The sequence below is a fragment of the Bison bison genome, unplaced genomic scaffold (genome assembly GCF_000754665.1).
Source record: "Bison bison bison isolate TAMUID 2011002044 unplaced genomic scaffold, Bison_UMD1.0 scf7180017864527, whole genome shotgun sequence".
In the NCBI taxonomy this organism is placed as follows: domain Eukaryota; kingdom Metazoa; phylum Chordata; class Mammalia; order Artiodactyla; family Bovidae; genus Bison; species Bison bison.
The window spans coordinates 12,015,503-12,028,321 of record NW_011495078.1 but is presented as its reverse complement, the minus strand read 5'-3'; the positions used below and the strand labels follow the sequence as shown (position 1 = coordinate 12,028,321).

The 12,819-nt window shown below is 51.6% G+C and overlaps 1 protein-coding gene across 1 annotated transcript in view; it reads left to right on the top strand.

Annotated features, from left to right (window-relative positions):
* FARP1 (FERM, RhoGEF (ARHGEF) and pleckstrin domain protein 1 (chondrocyte-derived)) overlaps positions 1–12,819 on the top strand; it is a 275,711-nt gene that overhangs the window by 256,108 nt on the left and 6,784 nt on the right. The window contains 8 exon segments of the mRNA XM_010831560.1: positions 3,681–3,719; positions 3,721–3,919; positions 6,014–6,144; positions 10,881–10,949; positions 11,213–11,302; positions 11,958–12,040; positions 12,140–12,252; positions 12,725–12,819. Coding sequence (XP_010829862.1) covers positions 3,681–3,719; positions 3,721–3,919; positions 6,014–6,144; positions 10,881–10,949; positions 11,213–11,302; positions 11,958–12,040; positions 12,140–12,252; positions 12,725–12,819 — 819 coding nt within the window.

The following is a 12,819-nucleotide window of genomic DNA, read 5'->3' as shown; positions in this document are numbered from 1 at the left end:
GATGCCATCCAACCATCTTTCCCTCTGTTTCTATATACCATCCATCCACACTAGCTGAGAGCCTACAATGTCTAAAGCACTTGTGGAGTCACCGTTATTGTTGAGGTTTGAAAGTGTCCCACCCCCTCGGGATAGCCCCCGAGTTCTCCCTGTTTACCAGCTCCCCTTGTGACCCTCCCACGGAAGGGTGCCCTTGCTTAGACTAGACATCCACGCTCCTCTCCGGTCACCTAGCACCTAAAACCTCCTAAAAATAGACCTGATTTCCGCCCAGGGCAATTCTTCCCCCTCCGTCTAGTGAGCTGGCATTTTTGCATTTAATTGGTTTCCTTGGCCGTGCTGGCATTTTAATTACTGTGCCAACGCTGCAAGCATTTATGGCGCGGAACTCTGTGCAAACAGAATAAAAATAGATGGGGAGGCTTAGACTCTGGCAGCGTTTTAGAGAAATTGGTTTTTCTTTTATTTTTATTTTTTATTGTGGCTGTTATTGTCGGTTATAGGGAATTTTTATAAAGCGGGGAGGGGAGCAGCCGAAGGTTCCGGAGAAGTGCCAACGTTGGCACTTCTGTCTGCAGTGCTTCGCACAGGCTCCAGCTTGCAGTCTTTCCTGCCCACCCCCCTACCCGGGCACACCTGCACAGGTGCAGATGTTCAGCAGGGCTGGGGGCATCACTGGCTTTTGTCCCCAGACCCTCCACAGGGGATGAGAGAGCCGGCCAGGGCTCCAATCCCGCCTAAAAGTCAGAGGCACCCAGCTGGTGATCTCTCAGCCGGGCTGAAATGTTCTTCTGGCGGCGTCAGCATTTCACGGTCCACGCACGCCTTGCACCTGACCCTTCCCCTGTCGTCTAGGCTGGGACCGTCCCCCCCAGGCCCAGTCACCTCCTGCCCCCTCTTCTTGTTCATTTCCTAGCGCTTCCCTCCCTCTGGCTCTCCGTTCTCTTCCCCATGATTCACCATCTACCTCTTATCCTCTCCAGCCACCATTTACATCACGGCCACCCTGATGAGGCTCCAAACCCGCCTTGTTTCTCTGTGGTTTAGAGAATACAGTCCAGGTTCTTAAAGCCTTCCCTGGACAGTTGTGCCAGATCCCTTAGCCCTCACGCACCCCACCCGATCCTTCATATTCTACTCTGTGCTCCAAGGACCTTGCACCCACCTCTCCAGGCACTCAGGGCCTTGCAAGACCCCTGCCTGAGCGGGATGCCTGCAGCAGTTCGTCTACTCATTACTGCAGGTGGGCAGGTGGCCTCCTGGAGGCGCCGACTGTGTGCATGTAGTGACAGGATGGACACTCAAAGAAAGGGATTGAACGTGTGCGAACACTGCATAGAGCTACATGCACGCACACCCATGCACACATACTGACAGTATGCACACACTGACATGCACACACAAGTTGAGGGTGTGTATAACTGGCTGAATGAATGCTGGACTGTCCCAGTGTCAGCAGCCTGGTTGGGCTCAGTGCTGTAGTTAGACAAGATGAGAGCAGGAGGGGAGGCCGGGGGAAGGATGCATAAGACCCTCTGCACTTGGCTTTGCAACTTCCTGTGGATCTATATGGGGCTTCCCTGGTGGCTCAGCGGTGAAGAATCCACCTGCAATGCAGGAGATGCAGGTTTGATCCCTGGGTTGGCAAGATCCCCTGGAGGAGGAAATGGCAACTCACTCTAGTATTCTTGCCTGGAGAATCCCATGGATGGAGGAGCCTGGCGGGCTACAGTCCATGGGATCGCAAAGAGTCAGACACGACTGAAGCTACTCAGCACAGCACGCGTGAATCTATATATTTTTTAAATCACCAAATAAACTCAACAGGGAGACCACATGATAATGGCTAAGGGGGACAGGAAGTCCAGGAGGAGGAGGAGTCACTAACTCAGCCTGGAGAGCAGGAAAAGACTCAGAGCTGAGCCTGAAGGGGGTCCTTAGGAGCAGAGTGCCCCGTGCCAGGGCTCTGGGTGCTAGAGCCCAGCACATTCAGTAGGTGCTGGAATGAGGAGCAAGAAGCCACAATGAAGGGCAGGAGAGATCACTGATCAGGGCCCCATGCGCCCTGCCGAAGACTCCAGAGGTTGTCCTGAGATGGTGGGAGTTCTTGGGATATCCCAGGCAGGAGGCGATGTGCTCGATTGCATTGGTGGAAGCTCCTTTTGGAGCCACTCGAAAGTCAGAGGGCAGAAGTGAAGCAGAGACCCCAGTGCAGACACCCTGGCAGGGGTCTGAACAAGGGCGGTGGCCACCAGGCGAAGCCAGGGACAGGCTTGCTGTTTGCAGGAGGTAGAATTGGTAGGTCTTGGCGAAGGACTCGAAACCTGAGGGCATCTGGAATCTCGTCCCGGTTTTTCTGTCTTGAGTAACAAGTGGCAGCACCCATCCTGCATGAGAGGATCAGGGGGCAGCCTCAGTTCCAGTAGGATGGGGGGAGTTGGGGGGTTGATTTTGGACTTTTGAATCTGGACTCCTGGATTTTCAGCTCTTTGTGGGCTGTGGGAATGGAGATGCCAGGATTGGGAACCCAGATGTTCTGGGAATTAGCACACAGATAGCCAGCTTCTGGGAATGAGGGGGAAGACAAGGACAGTAGCTACCATAAGGAATTAATCCCTTCTGGAATGCTCTATCAGACTTCTTACCCTGCAGCTGTCTCCACCACTGCCCGTTAAAGGAAAACGATATTCAGCAACAGTCGTTAAGGATGGTAGAGCAGACTTTGTTCTGGACCTTTGCAGTAGGTGCGGGGACACTGCAGGGGGGTTTTACAGTGGGAGAGAGACTGGAATCAGCTCTCAGTGCAGCGGGAATCTACAGCCAAGGATCAGGGCCAGGCTCAGAGGGTGAAAAAGTACTAGGAGGAAACATCAGGGTCGTGAGGGGGAATTCTAGCTGAACCAATCTAATGGGATTCTTAGGTGAAGACATCATCTGGCGGGCAGTGGCAGATGGAGAGCCCCCCCACAAATGTCAAGGGTGACCAGATTCCCAGGGTGGAGGGTTCTGGTTGAACTGAGCTATAACAGAGTTCTAAAACTGGATGGTACACGGAAGTGTACAGCCCCGCCTGGGAGAAGGTTCAGGAGCCTGACAAAAGTTTGCCCAAGCAAAGGATCTCGGCCAGACCCCAGTAGAGAAGGACCGAGGCTCATCACTCCCATCCGCGCCCCAGAATCCAGCAGAGCAGGTGTCTCACGGCAGATGCTCAGTTATTACACAAGCGAAGGGGAGGGAGCCAAACAGAAACATGTACTTTTCATTATGTGACGTTTATTGAGTGGCCCTGGCCTCTTTGTCATTTTCTTTGTGACATTTAGGAGAAAACCCCAAGCCCCCTGAAGGCACTCCCATTCATTTATTTCCCCTGAGTTTCACCAGTCTTGTTTTAAAAGGACACTTACATCTCTAGTGTTCCATATACATCTCAAATATTTTATGATCCCTGCGTATTTTAAACTGCTCTGTGCTTTTATAGAGCTTTTTTAATTTCATCTTGAGAACTTAAATAGTGAAATATTAAAAGCATGAGATTTAACAAGTGGGATGAGATAATGAAAGCAAAGGTGATGCCTTGGGAGAGTCAGGCTGGGGTGGACCACGTGGCTGAGCCAGACTCCGCTGGTCTCCCTGGCCCCGCCCCCTCCCGGCCCCGCCCCCTCCCGTGTCTTGCCCACCAGCAACTGGCTGCTCACTTGTGGAAGCACAGCGAGGCGCTGGGAGGCGCTGGAGACCGGCATCCGGGGCTCCCGGAGGCTGGAGAGCTTGTGCCGAGACTTCGAGCTGCAGAAGGTGTGCTACCTGCCGCTCAACACCTTCCTCCTGCGCCCGCTGCACCGGCTCATGCACTACAAGCAGGTCCTGGAGCGATTGTGCAAACACTACCCGCCCAGCCACAGCGACTTCAGGGACTGCCGAGGTGAGTGGGTGTGTGTGTTGGTTGAGGGGGAAGTCTCTGGGGTTGTGTCCCAAGCCAGGCAGACTCGCTTTGTAGGACCTGGGCCGGCATTTTCTGTTCCGTCTTGGCCTGTCCTGTTAGGCAGTAATGATTCGCTTCTCTTCTCCATCCTCTTGCCTGCATTTTCTCCTTCTGTCCTGGGTGGTTAGTGCAAAGAATCCTGGAGAAGCTCCACTTAGAGTCCGTCCCTTCCAAAAAGCTTCCATTCACCTACATGGTAGAAGCTCATCACTGTGCCCTTGGATGGGCCACCGGAAATGGCTGGTAATAAACACTACTGCTCGTTGCTGCAGGGCATTCGAGAGGTCACCACACTGAGCATTTCAGGTGTTATCAGCTCTCAGTCTTCAAGAAATGCCTACAAGATACTGGTGAGCTCATTTTACATATGGGGACCGCTGAGACCAGAGAGGTTAAGGAGCCTTCCCAGAGTCACACAGCTGCAAAGTAAACGGCTGGTAACCTAAACCCAGAACCCACGTTCTTGACCATCCTTCCCTACCAGCTGATGATGATATTACTCACTGACTCTCACTCAGTACCTGGGCCAGGTACTCTGCCAGGTGTCTTTCTCACATTAACACCTTTACTCCTTTAACGACCCCATGAGAGAGGGGTTGTTATCCTATTTTATAGATAAGAAAATGGGCTTCAGAGGGGTAAACATTGGTAAGCGTTGCTCAGCTGGCCAAAGATGGGAGTTGCCACTCTAGCCCACGCTTTCCCCACTGTGCCACGCATCGTCTTTTTGAATTTACTTCCTCTTCTCGTGTTGTTTGTGGTCTGTTACCGTCTGCGCTCCCTGGCCTGAACTTGTAGCCCCTGGGGGCCAGGACACTCTGCAGCCAGTCTGTACACAGTGCACCCTCTCCAGGGGGTTCTTGACAGATTATGAGACTTTGCACACCCGTCAGTATGTCACGATATGTGTCTCTTGCCTAAAGTATGTAAATTTAATCTTGGTTTTTAGAAAGGCAACCCAAGGGAAGATTTCGTAGAGTAATGAAGACATTGTTCCCTGGTAGCTCAGTTGGTAAAGAATCTGCCTGCAGTGCAGGAGACCCGGGTTCGATCCCCGGGACAGCAAGATCCCTGGAGAAGGAAATGGCAACCCACTCCAGTATTTTTGGCCTGAGAATCCCATGGACAGAGGAGCCTGGCGGGCTATAGTCCATGGGGTTGCAAGAGTCGGACACGACTTAGTGACTAAACCACCAATACCACCGCCAATGAAGACACTGGTAATTCATGCAACAGGAACAGAAATGGCTCGAGGCGTGGTTTTGACTTGCTTTAGACAACAGTCTTTAAACCATGCAGCCTCATGCCTTGGCATATTCCATTCCTTCCGCTTGGACTCCCCACCACCACCTCCTGGTCCTTCCCCTGGCAGAATCCTCCTCCTCCTCCTCCTCCTCCTCTAAGGCTCAAGTCTGTGCCTGACCCTCGAGGCCTCAACCCTGAATGCCCGTCAGTGTAGGGGAGATGTGCCCAATATTGGAAAAGTTAGTTGCAGTTTTTCTTTGCAGCCATCGTGGTAAACACTATAATAAATGAGCGCAGAAGGACAAACCAGGACATGCTGGAGTGTTTGTTGCCCAGAAGTGTTACACTGTCAGCTGGACCCTCTGCCAGAAAGCTCTCTCCTTCACCCGGGATTTTTCTGTGGCCTCTTTGCTTGCTCTGCTCTTTCCAGCTAACAGGGAGGGGAGAAAAATCTCTGCCTTAGGGGCAAAATTCCAGGCACTCTTACCCCCTCGCTGCTGCCCCTTTATGCCAACAAGTAATTCTGACTCCACCACCAAGCTCTGAAGGGGGCACTGACATTTTCAAGATGGTTTGCGGGAAACTAAAGCAAGCAAATCAATACATAAAATAAATCACGCAGTTTTTATTATCACTCAGAAATAGCAGTGTCTTCCCTAGAAGGAAGGTTTCTAACATGGTTCAGCTACCAGAGGCTATTACCCTGGAGAATTAAGCTTCAAGATGTAAGGGGAAATGACCCTTGTCTGCTGTGACTGCTGCAATTTTTGTGTCTGTTTCCCTCCTCAGCTGCTTTGGCAGAGATCACGGAAATGGTGGCCCAGCTTCACGGTACGATGATCAAGATGGAGAATTTCCAGAAGCTGCATGAACTCAAGAAAGATTTGATTGGCGTTGACAATCTTGTGATCCCGGGAAGGGTAAGTTCTCTCTCTATGCTCTGGAGGTGGAGCCAGAAAGACTTGTGTGTGCTAAGTCACTTTAGGCATGTCCAACTCTTTGCAACCCCATGGACTACAGCCCACCAGGCTCCTCTGTCCCTGGGGTTCTCCAGGCCAGAATACTGGAGTGGGTTGCCACATCCTCCTCCAGGGGATCTTCCCGACCCAGGGATCAAACCGTGTCTCTTACGTCTCCTGCATTGGCAGGCAGGTTCTTTAGCACTAGCACCACCTGAGAAGTCCCAAGAAAGACTTGCAGTGACTTACATTGGAGCCTTTTGAATATGGACACCCCAAAATTAAAATTCTGAAGTGGCTTTCTTCCCCAGACAGGGAGACAACTTGGAAAATGCCTTGAATTTTACAGTGGCAATTCAGAAATTTGGGGTCAGAAGAAGATAAATGAATCCTTCAACCTCATATTCTGCTTTTTCTCCTTATTGGTTGATATGCTTATATACTTTTTCCCCACCATATTCTGAGAGGCTTTGAGATTGCTTGTTAAATAAAAAAAAAAATTAGGTAAATGAAGATGGAAGAAAAGGAAAAAAATTTTTTTAAGAATTGGGTAGAGGATTTCCCTGGTGGTCCAGGGGTTAGTTCAGACCCCATGCTTCCACTGCAGGGGGCACAGGCTTGATCACTGGTTGGGAAGGGATCCCACATGCCTTGTGGTGTGGCCCCCCCAAAAGAAAATAATTGGGTGAAGGGGCAATAGAAAGCAGAGAAATTAGTGCATGAAAGTGTGCTATAAATTCCCATGTAAGTGGGAAAGTTAGAAATTAAAACTGTAGCCAGAACACAGTTCTGGGAGAGAAACACATTTCACTTAATGCTGTTTAACATTTACTTCCCCATGATGGGGCTTCCCTGGTGGCTCAGACAGTAAAGAATCCACCTGCAATGCAGGAGGCCCAGGTTCAATCCGGAGAAGGCAATGGCACCCCACTCCAGTACTCTTGCCTGGAGAATCCCAGGGACAGGGGAGCCTGGTAGGCTGCAGTCCATGGGGTCGCTAAGAGTCGGACACGACTGAGTGACTTCACTTTCACTTTTCACTTCCATGCATTGGAGGAGGAAATGACAACCCACTCCAGTGTTCTTGCCTGGAGAATCCCAGAGATGGGGGAGCCTGATGGGCTGCCGTCTATGGGGTCTCACAGAGTCAGACACGACTGAAGTGACTTAGCAGCAGCAGCAGCAGTAGCAGCAGGTTCGATCCCTGGGTCAGGAAGATCCCCTAGAGAAGGGAATGACAACCCACTCCAGTGTTCTTGGAGAACTCCGTCCATGGAGTCACAAGGAATCAGACACAACTGAATGACTTAACACTTCCACTTTCTCCATGCGCGTGACAGGTAGGTCATTCACAGTACAGGACCACAACATGCTCCCTTCAGGCCAGTGGGCATTTTAAACATACAGGGTAACCTACCTTTTTCCAACTCTCTTCCTAGGAAACAGTCATTGACCAGGAATTAAAAATAGTTGCTCCATCTCATCAGATCTCTATATGGGAACTTTCTCTACCAGCTCTCCTGTCTCAAACTACACCTAACCCAGATTCAGAGGGGCATTTTATTTTAGCTTCTTTGATCTGTCATACCTGCCTTAAACTTCAGACAAATATCCTTCATCCTTTTGGGTATTGGGTCTTTCCGTTGGGAAGCCTAATTACAAAGCTGAGCAGAGTATCAGCTATAAAATGTTGTCAGAAGAGTTATGTGGTAACTGTCTGCTGGAAATTAAAGCTGGGACTTAACTTCAGCTCTGCTGGTGAGAAAATTCTGCCAGGACTCAGCACATCAAAACCCGTGTTCACCCATCCATGCAGAAGCCTTTAAAGCCTTGCAGAATCGGTATAATTTTCTCTTAACTTCGGATGTTATAAAATACTTAACATATTAAATGCTACATGGCAAACAGAGCATCTGTAAGGAACTTATTTTGAGAAATAGTTTCCACGGTGCTGTGAAAAGAGCAGTGGATTGGAGCAGGTGGCCCTGGGTTCAGTTTCTGGCTCCACCAGAACTGGACTGTCTCACCTACTGGAATGTTCCTTTCATTCTGTAACATGGGGACCATACTTTCTCTGTCATAGGTGGTGTGTGTATTAGTCACTTAGTCCGACTCTTTGTGACCCTATGCACTGTAGCCTGCCAGGCTTCTCTGCATGGGATTCTCCAAGCAAGAATACTGGAGTGGGTTGCCATTTCTTTCTCCAAATGACCACTGCTGCTAAGTCACTTCAGTCATGTTCGACTCTGCGACCCTGTAGACGGCAGCCCACCAGGCTCCCCCATCCCTGTGATTCTCCAGGCAAGAACACTGGAGTGGGTTGCCATTTCCTCCTCCAATGCATGAAAGTGAAAAGTGAAAGTGAAGTCGCTCAGTCGTGTCCGACTCTTCGCAACCCCATGGACTGCAGCCTACCAGGCTCCTCCATCCATGAGATTTTCCAGGCAAGAGTACTGGAGTGGGGTGCCATTGCCTTCTCCACCAAATGACCACAGCCTGCTGTTAATCATATGGATCCAGCCCACAGTTGCGGGAGTTTTCCTTTTGGTAGACGAGAGGTTAAGTTTTTGATTGAGACATAGCTCATCACTCTGATTGAGTCTGAGTGACCCCAGAAGAACATTTAACTCTACGGCCAGGGTCAGAGTAGGTATTAATTAATTGGCCAGCTGAGAGGCATATCAATCGTGACTGACTGAACATGACTTATCATTCTCCCTTTAAAGTAAATTTCCTCAGGGCCAACCAATTAGAACCTTGGAGCGCAGAAATTCATCAAGGTAACCCAGAAATACTGGACACAGGTAATTGGCCACAAACCCAACAGTTGGATTGATTTCTAAAACTAGCATAGCATCATGCCTATGATAGAAAAGCATTTGATTCCTGTGCAAAGATCCAAGGAGGTATTATGGATCAAATGAGACTTAATCTGCAAAACTAACATAGTAAATACGTTACCTTCCTCTTCTCCCACCTACACTCATTTGAAGAGACTACGTATACGCTTAGTATAACGTAACTGAGTGCACAGCACAGCCGGCTTCCCAGGGGGCTCGGCTGGTAAAGAATCCGCCCGCAGTGCGGGAGACCTGGATTCGATCCCTGGGTTGGGAAGATCCCCTGGGGAAGGGAAAAGCTACCCACTGCAGTACTTTGACCTGGAGAATTCCACGGGGTGTATGGTGCCTGGGGTCGCAAAGAGTCGGACACGACTCAGCGACTCTCGGGTTCCCTTTCACACTAACAGCATTGTACAGGGCACAGACTTGTTTCACCAGATGTGGGCTGTTCACCCACTGACCAGGTGTGGGCAAGTTCCTTACTCATTTTGCTCCTCAGTTTCCTTATCTGAAAAATGGGGATGAATTTACAGGCTTGTGCATGGACCTAATATAAGCAGCCAGCACATGTCAGGAACACACCATGTGCTAATAAATCATTATTGATGGAGCTGAAGTCAGAACTGGGGTGCTGGGTACACACTGCAAGACTGGCCTTATCTGTATGTTCTTCTGCGGGTCAACCAGCTTCATGACCCCTCAGTGTTTCAAGTCAACCCTGACCCAAATGGGAAGGAGGGATCTGAGGCCCTCAGAGGGCCACGTTCTAAGGTGGGCTGTTCCACACACTGAGGGCTAGTTGATTGTCTTTTAAAAATTATCGAAATTACCTGATGAGTGGAAAGACGGCTCCAGGAGGTTTGTCTACATGTGGAATTTGAAAAATTGAAATTTATAAGTGAGCATCTGATATTCACGCTCCCTGCAGTCTAATTCCTAACACAGCTTTCAGGCATAATCCTGCCACCCTCTTGCTGGGGTCAGGCTGAGATGGGGGTGTCACATCCTGGAAGCAGGATTTCTTCCAAGGCAAAAGACCCCAGCACAGTCTGGCCTGAGCCAGGGCCCAGGGTGTTTTCTGTCCTAGGCATTGTGTGCCCAAAGAGTCCTTCCAGGAGTGCAGTGGGGGTTCATTTGGTTAAAACTCAGAGGCCTAGACTTTGTGAATTTCGTTCCAGAAGGAAGCCGATGGAGCTTAAGGATATTAAGGGCCTTTTCTTTTTCTCCTATTTTACAGGGGCTTGAGGTGGGACGGGGGCGGGAGTAGGGGGGTTGTTTTTAATACTTTTTAAAATTTTATTTTGTTTTTAATATTTTTTACTGATTTGTTTAGTCAAGCCAAGTCTTGGCTGCAGCTTGCAGGACTTTTGTTCTTTCTTGCTTGTGGCTCTTTAATTCTAGAACACAGTTACTAGTTTTTGATAACCAGCGTTTAAATTGTGAAGATGATCCCTCTACTCATAGTTCTTGCCTATGGCATATCTCTCATCCCTGGTCCCCTGTTGCCCCGTTGTATCCCTCCTGGGTCCTTGGTCACCTCACAGCGGAAGCCCGCAGGGCCTGGGGGTGAGGTGCACGGTGACAGGTTCCAGTACGAAGCTGCCCATAGACCTCTGACCACCGGCTTCCCGTCTGGTACTGGAGCTGAAGTTAGCCTCGGCCTTGCAGGTTGCTGGGAAGGGGAGGCGCTGAGAGGCAGCACAGCTGGGCATTCAGTAAACCGGGGCTGTGATCGCTACGATTTTTAGCATGAAAGGGACCGTGGTGGGTGGAAGCATCTCACATGGCTGTTGAATCTTCACGGACACAGGTCTGCAGGCTCCGAGCCAACTTGTGGGTGTGTTTTCTCTGCAGGAATTCATCCGCCTGGGCAGCCTCAGCAAGCTCTCGGGGAAGGGGCTTCAGCAGCGCATGTTCTTCCTGGTAAGTGGTGAGAGCCGAGCTGTCTGTCCTCACCACAATCGGTGACATGTGGGCCTGTGGAACCAGCAAGGGGCACGGGACTGGGCGTCAGCCACCCCAGAGCGGGCATACGTGGGAGGCAGGAAGAGCAGTCAAAGCTGCTCAGACTGGAGATGTTGAGGTCCACGGGTTTTCACAGTTCTGAAAATGTATCAGTCGTTTCCGCCCTTGTTGGTTTCAAACGGGCCCGTTCGTCTCAGCCGCTCTTGTCGTCCTTCCTTTAGTTCAACGATGTCTTGCTGTACACCAGCCGGGGGCTGACGGCCTCGAATCAATTTAAAGTCCACGGGCAGCTCCCGCTCTACGGCATGACTGTAAGTATGCGCCTGGGGCCCGGGCTGGGGGACCTGGTCCTCTGGGCTAGGAGCCAGTGACCGCAACGAGGAAGGAAGGGACGGAGGGACTTGATAAGGAAGTGAGAGCATCACGGGTTCCGTGAAAAACCTGGGCTTGGCTAGGGCTGCCCTGGAGGGGCCCTGGGACTGCACGCTTCCTACAGTGGGATGCACGCCCTGTTTCTTCTGGAGTCGGGTGAAGAGGCAAGCTGTCATGCCTCGTGGTGTGGACGTGCCTCTTACTGCCTGGTGCCTGGCCCCCAGACCCTGATCAGCTGTGACCACACTGCCCACGGGGAGTAAAGACCAGGAAACCATCTTTCTCCCCAAAATGCCCCGTAGACGAGTGTCTACATTCTGTGAGCCTTGGTGAGCGAGGCAGACGAGGAACCAGTGTCCATAGGGTTCTTTCCCTAGCTTATCCCCGGAACGCTCCTCGGTGGTCAGGAAGAGAGAAGTCTATGGCTCTGCTGAGAAAAAGATAGTGCATTTTCACCTTGCATTTACCCTCCCGAATGGGATTTTTCTGACTTGGTCCCTTGGGGCTGTAGCCAGTTCAGTGAAACTTGGAAAACGCACTGAGTGTGGCCTGCCCCCTGCTTGACCGTAACTTACGGCCACACTCGCCCTACAGATGGAGGAAAGTGAAGAGGAATGGGGCGTCCCCCACTGCCTGACTCTGCGGGGCCAGCGCCAGTCCATCGTGGTGGCCGCCAGGTAACTCGGGGAGCCTGACCTTTGACCTGGGTACCCTCTTTCCTCCCGCCCCCATCTCCCCATGGCCTGGAAAAAATCTGACGTCCATCTCTCCTCCAGTTCTCGGCCGGAGATGGACAAGTGGGTGGAAGATATACAGATGGCCATTGACTTGGCCGAGAAAAGCAGCGGCCCCGCCCCCGAGTTCCTGGCCAGCAGCCCCCCGGACAACAGTAAGTGTGGGGCACACAGGCCCGGGCCCCGGAGGGATTAGCCAGGACGCAGAGGGACCGCTCTGGCTCTCGGAGGTCATCCTAGGCACTGAATATCGCCTTACCGGTGCGCCTTATGTCCACAGTCTACGTTTGTATTTTAAGCTAAACATCCAGGAACTGAGCAGTTACGAGCGAGCAGAGAAATCCCCTTTTCTGGGCCAGCCCTGCTGCTTGTCAGCGTCTGGGGGGGTGGAGAAAATACTATGAGGGGCTCCCGGGCCGGGGGGCTGGTGGGACGCCCCTTGGCCAAGCACAAGCCCTCGCCGCTGTGATGTGACTTCCTGCCCAGGGGGCTGCCTAGGCTCTCCCTGTCTTTGCATCGCCGTAGGCCCCACCCCCGGGAGCAGGCGGCAAAAGGCCTTCTTGCGCTTCTTGGAGGGCAGAGATGGAAGCATGGAAGCTCTCCTTTCGCCCCCCCCCCCCCCGGCAGAGTCCCCCGAGGAGGCGGCGGGCGACCAGGAGTCGGAGGACGACCTCAGTGCGTCGCGCACCTCGCTGGAGCGCCAGGCCCCGCACCGCGGCAAC